The sequence below is a fragment of the Panthera leo genome, chromosome B1 (assembly GCF_018350215.1).
Source record: "Panthera leo isolate Ple1 chromosome B1, P.leo_Ple1_pat1.1, whole genome shotgun sequence".
Classification (NCBI taxonomy): domain Eukaryota; kingdom Metazoa; phylum Chordata; class Mammalia; order Carnivora; family Felidae; genus Panthera; species Panthera leo.
The window spans coordinates 85,102,481-85,122,502 of NC_056682.1; the positions used below are offsets into that span (position 1 = coordinate 85,102,481).

At 39.9% G+C, this 20,022-nt stretch overlaps 1 protein-coding gene across 1 annotated transcript in view; it reads left to right on the forward strand.

The window, feature by feature from the left end:
• The window catches only part of RNF150 (ring finger protein 150), a 251,657-nt gene that overhangs the window by 158,158 nt on the left and 73,477 nt on the right, over window positions 1-20,022 (forward strand). Inside the window, exons 3-4 of the mRNA XM_042935429.1 lie at window positions 16,043-16,114; window positions 18,308-18,390. Coding sequence (XP_042791363.1) covers window positions 16,043-16,114; window positions 18,308-18,390 — 155 coding nt within the window. The remainder of the gene's footprint in view (window positions 1-16,042; window positions 16,115-18,307; window positions 18,391-20,022) is intronic.

Consider the following 20,022-nt stretch of genomic DNA (forward strand, 5'->3'; position numbering starts at 1 on the left):
GAAGTATTCAACCATTCAGGCAAGAGAGACCGAACTTGACTTAGGCAGGTGAGCACATCAGGTTCCACTTGGCTTTGTGCAGATCACAACTGAAGAGCAGTCTCCATCATCTTACATGATCACTGGCCGGCGTGTCTTACTGTACCTGGAGAAGATCACTTCAGTGCCATTTCCCATGGAGTAAGATTTGCTAGATATTCTCTAGATTAGTAGCCTCACACCAGGGTGTTTTAGGTGGTGACATGGAGAATAAAGGTGTAACTAAAAGTGAAGGGAGAGATTTGGCTGGTGTGCTGCATCTCCTAAAGCAATTACACCAAGATAAATCTAGTGCCACGTAATCGTTACAGACACCAGATTTGGAGTTAGGTCTGGATTCAAATCTGTACCCTGGTGAGTGATTCTTAGTTGTGTGACTTTACACAGGTTAGGTACTTTGCCTTTCTATGCCTATACTTCCTCATGTGTAAAGTGAGACTGATCTCCTCTTCAGCTGTATCCAAGGGCTATTGAGTGAGAAAATACGTGTGACACATTAGACAGTTGTTAACTAGATCACCTTTAATAGATAAGGTAGTTCTTAGAAAATAGTAATCCCCCCCCCATGTAAATAGCTCAATTCTTTTTTTGTTTTTTTTAGAGAGACAGCACATGCATAGGAGTAGGGGGGAGGGGCAAAGGGAAAGAGGGGGAGTGGGGGGAGAATCTCAAGGAGGCTCCATGCGCAGTGCAGAGCCCAATGTGGGGCTCAATCCCATGCCCCTGGGATCATAACTTGAGCCGAAATCAAGAATTGGACACTCAACCAACTAAGCCACGCAAGCACCCTAAATAAAGAAATAAATATCTCCATTCTTATGTAATTCACAAAGAGTTAAATCTAGATGTGGGTTTTTAGCTCAACTGACACAGTTTGAAATGAAATGGGATCTTTTTTCCATCTTTTCTCCAGAGTTATGGGAAAAGGAAAGCATAAAAATAGACTATAGAGAAAGAATCTGGCTTTCTTGGAGAGTGATTCCCCAGGTAGCAGTGGTTTTTAATTTATAGTAATAGGGTATGCACACAGTTAGAAAACAAACAAACAAACAAAAGGGTGTGTATTTAAAAGTAAATTTCTTCCCACCTCAAACTCCCTTTATCAACCTCCCTTCCTCCAGCTCTCTCCAGAGGCAGAAACTCTTAACACTTCCCTTTCTAGGCTTCTAGAAGTTTCTGTGCTATATGTAACAAAAGTTGTTTTCCACATTATAGACAAGGGCTCTGCCTTCACATAGCTTGCATTGTAATGCTGTCAACAAGCAATACACATGAAAACAGACAGAAACCCACTCAGAGGCTAGTGCAGTAGTCAGATGACAAGTGATGGATTTGGACCAGAGTGAACAAGAATTCAGAAGGAATCTGATTAGGATCATATTTTTAAATCCTATGGATTAAATATAGAGTATAAAGAATATATCCTAGTTTATACCTGTTGTACCAGCCTAATTGTTAATAACTCCCCATTTTACTCTCAAAAGTGATAGTTTGGATAGTAAATTACATGTTTACCATATGTGTGAGAGAAAGAGAAGAATCAAGGATGCAATTAGGTCAGTTTTCACAGCATGAACCAAAATGGAAAAGACAGGAGAAGAGATCCTGAGGGGCTGGGAACTCAGAATTTGAATTTGCCGATGTTAAATTTGAGAAACCTATTATATCTACTAGGTATCTTTTAAAAAAATTTTTTCATGTTTTGGGTTTGTTTTTTTTTTTTTTTTTTTTTGAGAGAGAGAGAGAGAACACGTGCAGGGGAGAGGCAGAGAGAGGGAGACACAGAATCCGAAGCAGGCTCCAGGCTCTGAGCTGTCAGCACAGAGCCCAATGCAGGGCTCGAACCCACCAACCCTGAGATCATGACCTGAGCTGAAGTCGGAGGCTTAACCGACTGAGCCTCCCAGGCATCCCTGTATCTACCAGGTATCTAACACAGACACCAGGTATTTCAATATGCAAGTCTGGAGATCAGGAGAGAAGAAGAGCTGGAGATAGAAATACAGGAGCCGTCAGTACATAGATGCCATTTAAATCGCCAGGACAGGATGAGCTCCCTTGGAGACTAAGCATCCAGGAGAAGAGATCTAAAGACAGCTTGATGTCTGCTTATGTGGCCTCACACCCCACTCTCTTTCCCTCTATCATATTATTTTATGTATTTGTTTTCTTTCCAGTTCATATCACTATTTGAATCCATTCCCTCCTTGCGTCACACCTCACTTTCCCTGTGCATGCAAGCCTCCAGGGGGAGGGAAACAAGGAGGTTGGTTTGCGGAGACCAGCCACAACCTCACACTCCATCCGCACCCACTGCCCTCTGCTCAGGGTCCACTGGGACCTTTTTACACTCATGATGCTTTTCTTTCGTACAGCCCCATCTTTTCTTCCAGGCCAGCGTCCTTTGGGGACCCTGGTCTATCAGCCAGCTTATGTATGCCTTAATACAGGGATTAATTGTTTCCACAGAGCTGAAGGAAGTGGCCAGACTCCCAATTCCCATTTCTGAACAAGCCCCGTGATGTGGAGAGCCTGTTGGAGCATCCCATATCGGTTAGGAGGCAGGTTATCGCAGAGCACACACAGGACCTTGAGGGGACTGCTTTTCATGTCACACTGTAGCCCACTGGAGCCTCATCTCTGATGAATCCTAGAATACTCAGTTGTCATAATCAGACATAAACCCAGACATAAATGTGACTCCCCTTAAGCAGCTTAGGCAAGGGTCTAAAATACTGTCAGAGCTGGAATGTCTGTTAGGAGCTGGGACCACTTAAAAGTAAATAGAGTTTGTTCTGTTCTAAGTGCTTTCTGTATATGACATACTTCTTCTTAACTCTATGATGAAGGTACTGTAAGTATATCCCCATTCTTCAGGTGAGGAAACAGAGAAGGTAAGCTGTTGCCCAAGGACACACAGCTTGGCAGTTTTTAAAGCTAGGATCTTTAACATCTTTGAAATGCTCCATCCTGAGAACGTCTTATGCACCTCCTGGCGGTCCAAGCCCAGCGGGTTGGTCTCCTCCTGGAGATGCCATTCTTTTCCAGTTGTCACTTACAGAATAAGCACCACAAAAGTGCTCACTGTTGATTATCATTGTAGACACAGTTTCAGTCGAGACTTCTGCAAAAAAGATGTGCCCCATCTTGTGCAGGACCCAAAATTGAGAATGGTAGGAGGGCTGCTGTCCTTTCTAGATTTTTTTCCAGGGAATGTGAGTAATCCCTAAGAACCACTGATAATTCACGTTTTTCCAGGTTCATTCCTGTCTTTCTGGCAGCTCAACAGTGCACCTGCCACACATAAATTTTACACATCCATTTAAATCTTCCATGTGTGAAAGGAACTCACTGACATTAAGAACATTTGCAACATGTATGGCAAATTCAAAAAGTGAATTTCTTTGATATAGAATGTGTTCCTATAATGAGCAAAAATGCCACAAAAGTTGTTAAGATGATACTTGATCTAAGGAAGGCAAGTGGTGCCTGGAGGAGATCATTGTAAGCAAATTAAACAATCAGATGTCATTTTTTTGCCTGCAAATTTAGGAAAAAGCAAACCTGCTAAAACCCAATCCTGGGGAGGCAAGGGTGTAAAGGGCTCCATACTTACGATGATAGCGGGTTTCAGAAATTGGTATCATTCTTCTTGAGAGTAGTTTAGCAGTCTTGATTCAATTTGCTTTTTATTATTCTTAAATCTAATTTCTGAATAAGTAGTATATTCTCATGGTTCCAAATGCAAGGATAATAAAAAAGATTTGCATTAAAAATTCTCTTTCCCACCCTTCTCCTCCTCTAGAAACCCAAGTATCTCCCCAGAAGCACACATGGTAGTGATTTCTGGTGCAAACACGTTTCTGGTGCGATATTTTTATGAACACACACACATATGTACATGGTCTTTTCATCCTTTCTTACATAAAGTGTAGCACATTATCATTTGCAATGTTGATTTCTTTGCATCTTAGAGATTTTCCCATACCCTTTCATCAAGAGATTCCTTTCTTTTTCTTCCATTACACAGTGTAACGGGTTGTATCATGTCCCCTTGAAAATTCATACGTTGAAGTCATAACCCTGAGTACCTCGGAATGTGACCTTATTTGGAAGTAGGGTCATTGTAGGCACCATTACTTGAGATAAGGTCATTTAGGAGTAAGTTGGGATCTTAACCCAATGACTGGTTTCCTTATAAAGGAGGAAAATTTGGGCACAGACACGCATACAGGGAGAACTCTGTTTAGAGATGAAGGCAGAGTTGGGATGGTACGTATACAAGCCAAGGAATGCCACAGATTGCCAGCAAACCACTAGAAGCTAAGCACGAAGCATGGAACAGATTCTCCCTCACAAGGAATCAATCCTGTGGACCCCTTGATCTTGGACTTCTAGCCTCCAAAACTTTGAGACCGTAAATTTCTGTTGTTTTAAGCCAAAAAAAAAAAAAATAAGGTTTGAATTTAATTGTGATTTGGGAGCAAAATAACAGTGTGGTAGGCAGGGCAGGATCATGAGGCAAGAGGACCATCCAGTGTAGTGAGTGCACAGGAGCATTTGAAGTCAGGAACCCACCTGCATCATAAAAGTAGGGACAGTGGTTATGCCCTCCAGAGCAAAGAAAGTCGGCCCAGGAGAGGAAGCTGCGGGAAGGGCGCTGAGGTGAAGGAGGTCTTTTCTGCCACACGTGTGTCTGTGGGAGCAGCAGGCCGCTGGTGAAGGCACCAGGATGGCGTGGGAAGCTGCTTATCAGAGATAGAAAGGCCCTATAATGATTAGGAAAAACATTTTACTGTCCATTTGACACAAGTCTGGGTGACTTTTAAATACTGTGACATATCTCTCTTTCTCTCCTCACGTCTTCGTGATGCCCCTGGATGAGTATGTTAAGAAAATAGCCCATTGATCCGCAGGGTGGACTTCTACATGCATAGCCTGGACACCTCTCCCCCTGAGAACCCCCGTTCCCAGAAAGCTGTGGATGGGAAAGCACAGTGGTAAGAACTGGGAGGAAGAGATACCTGGCCATCATTCTACTCATGCGGTTGAGAATGCTGACCATCTGCCCCCAGAACCATAGTATTTAGAACTTAAAGGATGTTAGATATAATGAATTTGAGACAGAGAAATGCGAAGTGAGGTTTTTGGGTTTTTTTTTTCATGGAGACACAACCAGACTGGTGATTTCAAGTCAGAGTAGTTTCCACAAGACCAAGCTGCCTCTACAGACGATATTGAGATACTGAGGAGACCTGACCCACGGGGAGGGTGCCAGCCCCATTTCTGCCATAGCAGTGAACGTGGGGACTCCTCGCCTTTCTACTATTTGAACTTTGGCCCTTTTTGGCATTAGAAGTAAGGACTCATTAAGTCCTTTAAAAAAATTTTTTTTTTAATCTTAGAGAGTAAATGCATGTACAAGCAGGGGAGGGAGAGAGGGAGAGAGAGAAGGAGAGAGGGAGAGACAGAGAGAATGGGAATCTTAAACAGGATCCATGCTCAGCACAGAGCCCAATGCGGGGCTTGATCCCATGACCCTGGGATCATGACCTGAGCCAAAATCAAGAGTCAGATTCTCAACTAAGCCAACCAGGCATTCTGATTAAGTCCTTTCTACTATGTAGTTTAAGATTCCCTACCTCTGGGGGCTTCACAGAGTGTGCTAAGGATTCATCTTCATTCTACCCATCTAATGACATCCCAACTAGTAACTTCTTTTTGAACTTTGACATCAAGGGCTGGATGGGTGACAGACTTCTGATCGTGAACACCATTGTGCACTATGCACGGTCTCTCCTCCACACCTGTGTCCCTCATTTCCCAAATGTGCCACTTATGCTGCCTTTTACTAATTCTTACCTGCTTTTAGAAACCCTACAGGATGGCAAAGCAAAACCAGCAAGCAGCATTCTTGCCCTGGCTGTGGCAGGTGAGCCTGTCTTCTGGTGATGCTCTGGGGCATCAGTGTCCCACTCTCTAATAGGACATCCCATCTCAGATACAAGTAATGGGTTTGTGTCCTGAAAACCACAGGACTCCCAGTAGATGGAGGTTATTTCAAATACAGGCAGATAAACTAAGGTTCTTTTTGTTATTCACAAACAGTATTGCCTTTGAGGCTAATCCAAGGGAACCAGACCTGTTTTGTTTCATGTGAGGCCTGGTAATGACATTCAAACAAGTTTTCTTGAAAGAGTTACCTCTCTCGGTGAATACCTTTTCCTATTATTTGCATATACAATAGCCCATCTCCCTTTGATTTCATTTGTACATGCCAGTGTTCAAGTTAGGTTAGAACAAGGCAAGAAATAGAATATAAAACAAATTTGAATTTTACAGGGAAAGAAAAAGGAAAGGAGATATTCTGAGTGTCAGTCAGCAGAGGAAGGTCTACAGGTAGAGATGCTTCTGTCTCCTAAAGAAAAAGGACTAAAATGGTCCCTGATGTTGCTCTGGACAAAGTGCAGAGCCCTAGGGGGGCAGAAATGCAAAGACTGCATTGTATCCATGAAGTATTTAGTGCAGTATTTAGCCTTGAATTTGCTTTTTTTAAAAGATAATTCGGATCTGAAAGGATCTTTGATTCCCAGTTCTGTTCTTCATGGATGAAAATCCTGAGCTGGTAAAGCTGAAAATAACATTACTAACTTACCTGCTTTTACTAATAAGGGAAACTAAGGTCTGAAATGTGTAAGTGACCTGACCAAAGTCACAGTTACTTAGTGACAGAAATAGGACTGAAAATCAGATCTTCTAACTTTCAAGCCATTGCCTTCTCCTCTGCAACACCTTCCACAAAAAATAACCCTGATGTTTTTACCTCATGTTGTGTGTACACAAACAGCCTTAAGTCACTGCTGCATGAGGTCACCATGGCCATTAGAATAGTCTAATTCTTTATCCAGTTTTCTAGATTTATGGATGGTGCTCTACATCATAGAAATTGGACTGACTGTGCAAAGATTTCTGTCCTGTCAACCAGGCCTGGAAGGATCATTAATAAGTATTAGAGTAAGGGAGGAAGTGTCTGAGTCACCTGTGGCCACATGAGGTTCCAGACAGTTGGGACCAACTCTGTTTATGGTCACAATGTCTTTCCTTCACCTAAAACATAAGAACAGTTAGTTATTTTTTCCACTTGGTGATAGTGATAATGATAATAATCATGATTATAAAATATAGCAGTCAGATACAAGGGGCAAATATATAGAATTAACCAGTCAAATGAGATAGAAGAACATAAACTTGATCTCGATGCTCTGTTTTGGAATCCTTATTCCTTGGTGTTTTTGTTTTTGTTTTTGTTTTTTTTCATCACTGCATATCTATGTATAACACAGAGGGGAACATGAAGAAAGCATCTTGTTTTTCTCAGTTTCTTAAGTATTTAGGAGATAACTATACGTATTGGGTTGAATTGGAGTCTGTCACTTCCCATCTTTGTTGGCATCTATGTAGGACTTTCTTCTGTTAATTAACAGTTCTGTATTTATTTTCCATAAAGCTGTTTATCTTCACTGCCAGGAACCAGTAATCTTGGTAAATATTTTTTTTTATATCTGTTTCAATCACATTGGTGGATATATTTAGTTACCAAGATGGTCCCACTCCTGACAATCTTTAGTGAATAGTATGATTTGGGTCTAGTTGGGCTAGAGAAAATCCATAGGAGCACCTTGGAGAAGAGGAAGGAAACCCTACCTGGAACAGAAGACCCGTGCAAATGTAAGGTGGCCCCTTGGTCTTCCATTAGCATTGTGTCACTCTGCATTTCTGAGAACCACAAAGGAAAGAATCTGTTTTGTGATAGACTTCTGGTTCGAACCCTTAGAATCTCTATTCAGGCTACATACAAGACTCAGTTTGAGCAGGGCCTATAGTTTTCCCTCTCACTTATACCTGGTGCGTTAAAAAAAACCCAAAGACAGAGGAGCCAATTACAAAAGCAACTGATTTGTTTGGGCCATATTATTAAGAATGTTGATGTTTTACTCATATTCTTGTTAGTTTTGTCTTTTGGAAATCCAATAATACTAGTTTGAAAGTTGTTGAAAGTGGGACAGATTTTTCTTGAATTCAGAAGTCACTATTCGTGTGTGTGTGATTTTCATGTCACTTAAAAAGAAACACAGACATGCAAATACTAACAAAATTTGACTACATGCAAGTGGCCATAGCATTTTTAAAACTTTATGGTGCTTTTCCTTTATTTTGCTAATCTGTTTTATAAATCTAGCACTACATGGTTGCCTGATTGTCATACATACCTCAGAAGTTGATTTTTCTGTATTCTCCAGGAATCAGGAACATCTCTTCCTCCACTGGTAGGGCTTTCATATCTTCTGTCAGCCTCTGCCCAAATGCTGTCCTTTTCCTCTTCCAAAGAGGTATATGTTTATTCTTTCTCAATAACATATCGAAGGAGGTTTGACTCAAGGAACTCCACGGGAAAGAGAAAAGAAAAAGCATGCCATTGTACCATTTCTCAGAATAATTACAGAAAACATGTTTTCCTGCCTTTTGTGAGGTATTTGATATCTTGGGGCTTCCAGGGAGGAAGGACTCATAGACCTGATGTTTAAGAGGACTTGATTATTTTCTTTTTTTAACTCTAATTTATCCATCTGTTAATTCTTCTACTTTGGGACTCCCATCTCCCAAATGACTTTATCCTCCACTGAACTCCTTTAACCTCATCAGCTCTCAGCCATCAGAATGCCAGAAATGGAATTTGTCTAATTCCTTCACCATTACCTCTGCTGTTAACCATAATCTCTGATTCCTTAATGTCCACATACTTTACATTTCCTGAATAGACACTTTTTTAAAAATAAAGGCAGCTTGCATTTTCCTTTAAAAGGGCATGGAAATGGCTTTTTCTGGAAGAGAAAAAGGGGATGTTTTTTAAAGACACCTCATCTTTATTCAGATACAGCCAAAAATGAAATTAAGTGCAGGCCAAAATTTAAAGTAGTCTTTGAACTTACCTTGTGTGCTCACCTTTAAGAAGGGCATATTTCATTTGCTAAAGAATTGTTTTAGAGAACTGGAGGGGAAGATGGCAGCAGAGTAGGAGGACCCTATGCTTGCCTCATCCCACAAATACAACTAGATAGATAGCTTATCTAATTGTCCTGAATACCCCAGAAATCAATCTGAAGACTGGCAGAACAAAGTTCACAACTAAAGGTAGAGAAGAGGCCACATTGAAGAAGGTAGGAAGTGTGGAGACATGGTTTGGTGGACAAACAGATTTTGGCCACCATGGTGGGGAGGGAGCCGTGGTCAAGGAGAAGGGTGAAGGACAGACCAACATATGGGAACACATGGGAAAAAAATCCCCATAGCAATTGGCCTGGAAAACAAGGCCCGAATTTCATGAGTTCTTGCAACCAGTGAGGCTTAAAGCCTGGAGTTTTAAAGGTCAGCATGCTTGGCTCAGGGAGAGCTTGGAGGACATTGGGGCTGCTGTTGGAGAAAAGGCAGAGAAAACAGCCTAAGGACATACAGCATGGAAACCAATCTGAGGAGGGCCTGGGGCACAGAGTAGGGAGATTAGCTCATCTTGGAGCATGTCACAGAGAGACAACATTCAAGGAGAGACCCCCTCCAGGAACAAAGGAACACTGGTGGGCAACATTTCCCTCCCTTGTCCCCCAGCATAAATAATGGCCACCTGCAGAAAGCAATGCAGCATAGACCCTGGCTGCCTAATTTGCTTACACCAAGCCCCACCCCCACTGTGTACCCGTGGAACTGCTCTTCTCAGTTACAATTGTCTCAGTCCTAGTTCGGCAGGCCCCCTTCCCCCAGAAGACTGGCCCAAACCCTGGTCCACACCATGTCTCCTAAACTGGGACTTTTGCAAGGCCTTCATTTTTGTGGCGGTGATGACAGGTCTCCTTTCACAAGCAAGCCAGAGCACACATCGTTAAAATGTGCCCCATTCAGGCCAGATACCAAACACTGCCCACAACAGGGAAAGAGAGCCTCTGCAGACAACTGGACTGGAGGATAAAGTGGCTAGGACACAGCAGCCAAGTGCACACAGCACACATAGGAGACACTCCTGTAAGTGCCAGGCCCTACAGAATAGGACATAATACTGCAGGGCACCACAGAACTTCTTCTTCATAAAGCCATTACCCTCAAGAATAGGAGACATAGCTGACTTTCCTAACATAAGTGATATGCACAATGGAGAATTTAAAGCAATAATCATAAGGACACTGGGACTTGAGAAAAAAGTGGAGGACAACAGTGAGGTCATTAATACAGAGATAAGTAATAACCTAGCAGAGATAAAGGGCTCAATAAACAAAATGAGAAACATGCTTGATGGAATGAACAGCAGGCTGGGAGAAGCAGAGGAATGAGTTAATGGCCTAGAAGACAGAGTTATGGAAAGTAATGAAGCTGAACAAAAGAAAAAAGAATCAGGCAAAATGAAAATAGACTTAGAGAACTCAGTGACTCCATCAAACATAATAACATTCATATTATAGGGGTACCAGAAAAAGAAGAGAGAGAAAAGGAGGCAGAGAATTTATTTGAGGAAATAATATCTGAAAACTTCCCTAACCCAGGAAGGAAACAGATATCCAAGTCCAAGAAGCACAGAGAGCTGCCAACAAAATCAACAAAGGCAGATGCACACTGAGGCACATTGTAATTAAAATGGCAAAATATAGTGGTAAAGAAAAAATAGTAAAATAAGCAAGACAAAAGAAGACAGTTACATACAAAGGAAAACCTATAAGGCTATCAGGGTATATTCCAGCAGAAACTTTCCAAGCCAGAAAGGAGTGGGTGGCATGATATATTCAAAGTGCTGAATGGGAAAAACTTGCAGCCAGGAATATTCTACCCAGCAAGGCTGTCATTCAGAGTAGAAGGAAAGACAAACAATTTCCCAAACAAAAACCAGAGGAGATTGTGACCACTAAACCAGCCCTGAAGGAAATATTAAAAGGGACTCATTGAGTGGAAAGGAAAGACTCACACAGACCATACAGAATTCAAAATGGATTAAAAACCTAAATGTGAGATCTGAAATCATAAAAATCTTAGAATAGAGCAAGGTAGTAACATCAGCCTTGCCAAATTTTTTCTAGATAGGTCCCCTGAGGCAAGGGAAACAAAAACCAAAACCTATTGGAGCTACATTAAAGTAAAAAAAGCTTTTACACATTGAAGGAAATAATCAATGAAACTAAAAAGCAACCTACAGAATGGGAGATGTTTGCAAATGATATATTGATAAACGGTTAGTATCCAAAATACATAAAGAACTTATAAAACTCAACACTATAAGACAAATAATCCAATTTAAAAATGGGCAGAAGAAGGGTGCCTGGATGGCTCAGTGGATTAAGCATCCTGCTCTTGATTTCAGCTTGGGTCATGATCTTGCAGTCCATGAGCTCAAGCCTTGCATTGGGCTCTATGCTGACAGTACAGAGCCTGCTTGGGATTCTCTCTCCCTGTCTCTCTTTGCTCCTCTCCCACACACATGCATGCTGTCTCTCAAAATAAATAAAAAACATTTTTTAAAACTGGGCAGAAGACACAAACAGACATTTCTTCACAGAAGACATACAGATGGCCAACAGACACATGAAGAGATGCTCATCATCACTGATCATCCAGGAAGTGCAAATCAAAACTATAATGAGATAATTACCTCACATCTGTCAGAATGGCAAGAAACAACAGATGTTGGTGAGGATGTGGAGAAAAAAGAACCCTTGTGCACTGTTGGTGGGAATGCAAACTTGGTGCAGGCACTGTGGAAAACAGTCTGGAGGTTCCTCAAAAAGTTAACAATAGAACTCTTCTACGATCTAGTAATCCCACTACTAGACATTTATCCAAATAATACAAAAGCACTAGTTCAAAGGGATATATGCATCACTATGTTTATAGCAGCATTATTTACAATAGCCAAGATATGGAAGCAGCACAAGTGTCCATCTAGGATAAAGAAGATGTGGTGTATATACACAATGGAATATTATTCAGCCATATAAAAGGAAATCTTGCAATTTGCAATGACATGATGGAGCTAGAGAGTATTATACTAAGTGAAATAAACCCGTCAAAGAAAGACAAATACCATATGGTTTCACTCATATGTGGAGTTTAAGAAACAAATGAGCAAAGGGAAAAAAGGAGAGACAGAGAGGGACAAAGCAAGAAACAGCCTCTTAACTATAGAGAACAAACTGATGGTTACCAGAGGGGAGGTGGGTGGAGGGATGGGTGAAATAGGTAATGGGGATTAACGAGTGCACATGTTGTGATAAGCATTGGGTGATTAAAATAAAAACTTTTTAAAACAACATTCCTTTTGGGTTGTGTCAAAAGAAGTAACTATTATATAATGAAGTAATAGAATATAAGCAACAGTTAAGACGGAAAAAATACGAATATCGTATGTATAAGTCAGCATAAGCCACATTACAGACTTTCTAATAAAAGGACATGCCTGGCTTCACTTTTTTATAGGTATTCTTCAGAACTATATAAAGTGTCTCGAAAATTATTTTAGGCTCTTGTAATGCACTATTTCATCTCTTTCGTAAAACAGTAATATTATATTTATTAAGGTTGCTCTACCACTGGAATGATAATTTTACAAATAGATTATAAATTCCATGAAAATAGGGGTTATGCTCTATATTTCACTATTTTTCCCTTATAATCTCATCACACAGGATTATGCATAGAGGGGCACCTGGGTGGCTCAGTTGGTTAAGTGCCGATTTTGGCTCAGATCATGATCTTGTGACTCATGGGTTCGAGCCCCATGTCGGGCTCTGTGCTGACAGCTTGGATCCTGGAGCCTGCTTCAGATCCTATGTCCCCCTCTTTCTCTGCCTCTCCCCTACTCGTGTGCGTGCTCTCGCTCTCTCTCTCTCTCTCAAGAACAAATAAACATTAAAAAAAAATTTAAAGACTTATGCATAGAAAACAATATATTCAGTATGGTACATAAAACCTCATTACAGATCAACAACCGATTGTGATGCTTAGGAATGCTAACTCTGAACCCCAGTTAAACACACCAAAAGCAATTTCATTCTCTTCATTAGCAGACTTGCACTATGAAAAAATTGTACTCAATTATGTTTTGAATTTCAACAATTTAAGAAAAAATTTTTAAAGAATTGTTTAAATAAAATTAAATTTTGAAAAAAACATTTCTGGTTCCTTTGAGTATAATCTGTGACTGTTGTTTGAAAATAATACTTGCCACTTAATTGCTCTGCTTAGCCCTTGAAAATAAAAAACAGTTGATGTGATTTTGTTGGGGCCAGGTATTATGTAATACACATTAACACAATTGCAAAAATATCTGAGCTCTTGAATGAAAAACAATCAACCTTTGTTTATTTGGGTCCAGATTTCTTATTCTAAATGTAATATCCTACAGGTTTGTTACACTTACTCCTAGTAACTAGTAGCCTCGTCTCAATTCCTTTCGATTCCTGCTCCAGGTTTCTTTTCCAGTGGAAAGCAGCTCTTCATTGAGACTGACTGGTTTTGCCAAAGCCAGGATCACAGCTTTGCTTACCTTACCACATATATTGCTTATAGTTTGTCCATTAATTTTCCTGTTAACTGGCTAAATTTCATAGATGGTTTTTCATGCTTCAAAAAAAATCTTTTGGTTTAAGATTTTAATTCACTCATCGAACATTTATGGAGTTTCCACTAGATTGTAAGCTAGAAAGAGCAGGAATTAATGTGTTTTTGAACTACCATTTTTTAAAGATTTTTAATTTTTTTAAGTATTCCCTACCCCCATAATGGGGTTCAAACTCAGAACCCCGACATCAAGAGTCACATGTCCTATCAACTCAGCCAGTAGGTGCCCCTTTTCACTACCATTGTTTCCAAAACCCTGGGACAAAATAACTAATTCAGAATACATGTGGACTAATTGTCAGTTATCAAAGGCAGCGTTACTCTAGGTGCTGGAACCTTCTTGAGGGAAATGTAACAGGGATAGGTTATACAAACAAATGTCACGTTGCAAATGTTATGACAGTGTTATGAAGCAGCGGGAACAGATTCCATAAGGTATAGACGAGAAGGATCTTCTGTCTTGGGAGACATGGAAGAAGAGCTCCCTGAAGAAGTGGCCTGAGTTAAGATCAAAGGATTGTAGATCAAAACATTAGAGGAAGAAGAAAGGACAGAGAGTTCCATCCTGTTTAGTTTCATCTCAGTGTTTTTCCCTTTCACTCAATGTGCCCCCCACCATGGTATTTATCATTATAAACCTTCCTTGTTTTTCCTGCTACCTTAGTTTGCTAGCTACTCATGGACTTCTGCATAAATCTCAAGTGTATGTAGGTCTCCTTTTAGGTAACAACCAAACTTAACTTTTCTGTTAAAATTGCAGGTAATCATTTAGAAACTAAGGACAAAATATAAAAGAAAATGAATTAACAAGGAGAACACCTGTCTTCTACTTAATTTACTTATTTGCTGCGGTATGCTTGAGGAAGTGCCATATTGATAAACACTTAATAGATTTTGGTTGGTTAGTTCCTTGGCTGGTTGACTGATTAGCTGGCTGGCCAGATGTTGGTTGGCTGCTAGCTGATTGGTAGGTTGGCTGGCTAGCTTTCCAGGTATTGGTTGGATGGCTGGTTGGCCACATGTCTGTTGATTGGCAGGCTGGCTGATTGGTTAGCTGGTTGGCTGATTGGGTGGATGTTGGTTGGTGGGCTGACTGGCTGGTCTGTTGATTGGGTGATTAGTGAATAATAAGAGTGGTAGTTTAGCTTTGGCTTTACAGTCAAACTTAATTCAAATTCTGAGTTTTCATTGACTATGATAAACAATTAAGTTCTGTAAGTCTCAGTTCTTTCTATAAAGTACTATTTTTTCCCATAGGGTTATTGTAAGAATGAAGGTGATATTGCATATAAAGTTTTAGCAGTACCTAGAGTATGTTAACTGTTTGTTAGAATATGTTCACAATTTTAAAGAAAAGAAAGAAGCTTGAGTATTATTTCCAAAAGGAAAAAATATTAAAGCAAGTGATTATTCTTGTTAAATGTCTTATTTATTATAGTCCTTCAAATATGTTTCACTGCTGCAAATACACTTCTATTACAGGATAGTACCTAAGAAGGAGTTGCTACATGTAGAAAACTCACAGGCACACAAGCAAATCTGCTTGACAGATTAAAACTTAATTCTCTCACCACCCACCCCTTCTCCCTCTCCCCTTCTTCCTCATTGGTCTATCATTACATTATTGCAGGGCTCACTAGGATGGCAACTTTCCCTATCAAAAAAAGAAAAAAGAAGTGATAATATATTATTTGACATGAGTTACAGTGGTTACACAGGTGTGTGCTTTATAATTATTTAAGCTGAACATGTATGTTTTATGCATTTTCCTATATGCATACCCACTCTTAAACATACACAGAGGATGCGAAATTGGCATGTAAGAATGTGATGGAATAGGATAGTACAGGTGAGATATAAATCTAGGCTGGGTCTGTATAAGCAAAGGAAATTCCTTAAAATTCCAAATTGAAAGAAATACACAAACAATAAACCCTGCTTGTGCAAAAGGAGATGAAGTTTATTCCAGCTACTCCAGAATGACTATCTCCTTGTATAAGTTAAATGGCTAGAGTGGCAAGTTACTGAACTTAGGTGTGTGTATGCTAGTCTGCACAACTGTAACCCGCGCTGGAGTCCCTGTAGTGCGGGATTTTCCCATGTCATTTGTCACTTGCTTAACATTGCGCGTGAAGAGCGTCTCTCAATGGCAGAGCTCTTTAATAGACCTCAATTACTAGAACCACTTTGCACAAATATGACTGCCCCATCTCTTCCAGCCATCGTCCTTAGCACTCATGCCACTTGTGCATGATTTCAGAGATAGCTGGCCTGGTTTATTAAATGCCATCAGAAACAAGGTCAAGAATTACACATCTTTATTACTCACAAGCAGCTTTTGGTTTTTCAGCGCCGACTGGGAGATGCAGCAAAGAAAGCGATCAGCAAGCTCCAGGTCAGAACCATCAAGAAGGGCGACAAGGTAACAGCCTCTTTTCTTTTTGGTAAGGGGCTATCTTAAAACAGTTCCTGACTTTTCTGGCAGCCAGGGTAGAAGAGAGGGAAGGGTGGGAAAAGGGGATATGTGACAATAGCTCTCCTGTAAGTCTGTTATTATACCCATCTTTATTAATATAATTTAAAACAGTTAATAAGATACAGGCAATAGAACAACTAAGTCGTTGGACAGAATATATAAGACACTGAAAAGTAAGGATAGGAAAAACAGGTGGAGGTAGGATGCAATTTGTACACAAATATATTACCTGAACTGTGTAACAGAAATGGATCCCAAATTTAGGTTGGGGCTTCCCAGGAGCCAAGGCAAAGAAGGAAAACATATTCAAGCAATATCTAATTACCTTATTCTGGTGTCCCACAAGGTAAAAACCAAATGGTTGTTCCTGGTGTTCCAACTTGAGAATATTTGTCCATAAATCCTTGCAAAAAGGACAGTGTTATATGATGAGTGATGTCCTCCACTGATATTCAGTCCCTCTGAATCTAGCATCTAGAACCCCGAAGTCATTGCAGCAGCCTCCCTAGCTGTAGAATGATGACATAAGGCCAAGAGCAAAAGCATATCTTTTTTAAATTCACTATAATTAACATACAGTGTTATACAGTAGTTTCAGGTATATGACCTAATGACCCAACAATTCTATACATTTCTCAGTGCTCATCAAGATAAGTGTACTCCTGGGGCGCCTGGGCAGCTCAGTTCATTGAGCCTCCGACTTCGGCTCAGGTCATGATCTCATGGTTTACGGGTTTGAACCCCATGTCGGGCTCTGTGCTGACAGTTCAGAGCCTGGAGCCTGCTTCAGATTCTGTGTCTCCCTCTCTCTCTGCCTCTCCCCCACTCACGCTCTGTCTCTCTCTCCTTCAAAAATAAACATCAAAAAATTTTTTAAAAAAAAGATAAGTGTACTCCTAATCACCCTTATTTGTTTTACCTGTCCCCTCACCCACTTCCCCTCTGGCAACTACCAGTTGGTTCTCTGTATTTAAGAGTTTGGGTTTTGTTGGTTGTTTTGTTTCCTTTTTTTTATTTTGTTCATTTGTTTCTTAGATTCCACCTATGAGTAAAATCATATGGTGTTTGTCTTTCTCTGACAGACTTATTTCACTTAGCATTATATTCTCTAGATCCATCCATGCAATCACAAATGGCAAGATTTCATTCTTTTTTATAACTGAGTAATATTCCATTGTGTGTGTGTGTGTGTGTGTGTGTGTGTGTGTGTGTGTGTACACATATATATACACCACATCTTCTTTATCCAGTCATCTATCAATGGACACTTGGGTTGCTTCTATATCGTGGCTATTGTAAATACTGCTGCAATGACCATATCAAAAGCAGAAGCATATCTTGAGGAGGAACAATAAAACAGTATAGTCCAGGCCCACAGACTTCTAAAGGTCTCTCTTCTCCCCAGAAGAAATTATAGAGCAGCGGATTGCAGTACATGTATTTGGGGCTCCTTGGGCCATTGTAAGGGATTCTCAACTCTTACATGTATTGTCTTTAGTCTGAATAATTGATTTGTCTCACTACATGCTGCTGTTTTTCAACTATATAAAAAGACTATTGAGCTTAATAAGATGAAATTCATTTAATTCATTACTAAACTTAAAGTATATTTTTTCATTACTTTTTCCCCTCAAACAGAAGAATAAAAGAACAGGGACCACCACATAAGTCATATACAATGGGGTATTGAAAGAGATTTATATACTTGAATAAAAAGTTAAATCCATTGTTCTGGAGTTGTGTACATAAGATTCCCAAGGAGGTGATAGATGAAATATCGTTCAGACAGTTCTCCCTAAACGCTATTTCTCATCCTTGAGCTTTTGATGTCACCTCTAATTATAATAAATAGCATTCTCAGTGATGGTATTTTTAAAAATTGCTTTCTCACAATTATAATAAATAGCATAATTAGTAACGATACATTAAAAAACCGTTCCCTTACAAAAGCGCTTGCAGTGGAACCCAGAAACAAAAAGTGGAGGTTGGAAGGAATGGAAACTGAGCAATTTTTGATTAAGAAAATGGCAGCTGGGCCATTGAAAGCCTTGCTCCAAGCAAGCTCTCCTTGCTTGTTTGGATATTTCCCCAAGAGCTGAAGCTACACAAGTAGGTTCATCTGTATTTTCTCTGTTACAGGAAACAGAGCCCGATTTTGATAACTGTGCAGTTTGCATTGAAGGGTACAAGCCCAACGACGTTGTACGGATCTTGCCCTGCCGGTGAGTCACTGGGCTGCCTGCTTTTGAATGGGGTGTGCATGCCGAGTACCTGCTGACCTCCCTGGCTCAGACCTGCATGGCCTAGCCCAGCAAGGTCAGTCTGCCCAACCATTTCCGGGTTTAAGTATCAAACAATCAAAAACCTTGTTCTTTTTGTGTGACCTTTCCCCTTGAAAGCATTCTTTCTTGTGAAATAAATATTTTTCTGATCTTCCTTGCACCAAAGGATGAGTACTGTTATTCATTAGAACCTCATGATACACAATTTGATGATATGGCTCCAAGTAAGAGCTTTCTATAACAACAAAACTGTGGTGTTTAGAATCAGTTCCCACTTTCACAAGTGCTGTTTTAATATAATTAATGAACTCTTAAAAGTATGCTGTGAATACTCATGAAGGGATCAACAGCCAGAATATGGTCAGGAGTACCTGGGAAGTCAAAGGCAAATTCCATTTCCCTTGTTTTTGTTTTTTTTGGATTTTTTGTTTGTTTGTTTGTTTTGTTTGTTTTACCAGCAGGAAGGGAATGTGACAGTCACTCCAAAACTCCTAGAATTTGGAAATGCCAACAGGTCTAGTTGCAAGAACTCCCCAAGTGATTTCCTGTATAACCCTAATCCTTCTCCCTAATTGAAATTCACTGTTAAGGTATTTGAATTTTTTATATGGCTAAAATTAAATAAGTTTAAATACTTCAATGAAATCAAATACTTCAAGACTGCATAAAAGCTGTCTTCCTATAATTAAACAGCTTTTTTAGTGTTGTTGTTGCATCTGTGAAGTATCCTAGAAATAAAAAAATTATCCCTTGAAGAAAGGTTCTTCACTTAGAAAGATTAGCTTTAAAAATTCTTAAGAGTATTTAAGTAAATAAAGTAGATAAAATACACAAAGATATAAATCAGGGCACCTTTAAGAACTGTTTTTTAGACATACAAAAGAAAATATGCCTGTAAAGGAATTAGTTTAATAATCCCAAAATGACAAAGAAGTGTCAAAAAAAAAAAGGACAGCGTATGCAAATAAATGCAGAAACTCCCAAGGGGAATGGATCTCTTCTGAAATGCTTTTAGGCACATTGATCATCAGGAAAGGGCCTGGAGAAAAGTACACTGTGCTGGCCCTAGCCAGATTCTTCCCTAGGGATTCACTTTCCCTAGTTTATAGATGCTTGACTGTTTCTACGGCAAAATCATAAACTGGGACACGTGAAGACTCGATGGGTCTTCCTATGAGGGAATGTATCAATTCTCTCTTCAGACATTACATTTGGTATTTCCTTGGTGACTTCTAGAAACACTGGCAAAGAATGGCAGGCGGTGTGTGAGCTACAGAGATGCTGCTCCAGAGGTAGCATTTTTTTATGTCTGCAATATTTTACTAAGGGTTTCATAAAGCCTCACAGAAGCGAGGAACGTGCTTTGCTTCTGCTTGGTGTATGTTTAGAGCTCTGTGAGGGTACTACTAAAAAAAATATCAAAGCAAATTTAAGTTGAATTGAAACTTTTTCTTGAGAATATAAATGTAATTAAGAAAGTCTGTTTTAAAAACTATATATAGCATTACTTTAGCTCTGTAATCCATATTGCATAAAGTGACTTCTTCATCTAGAGCTCTGTCATGTACATTC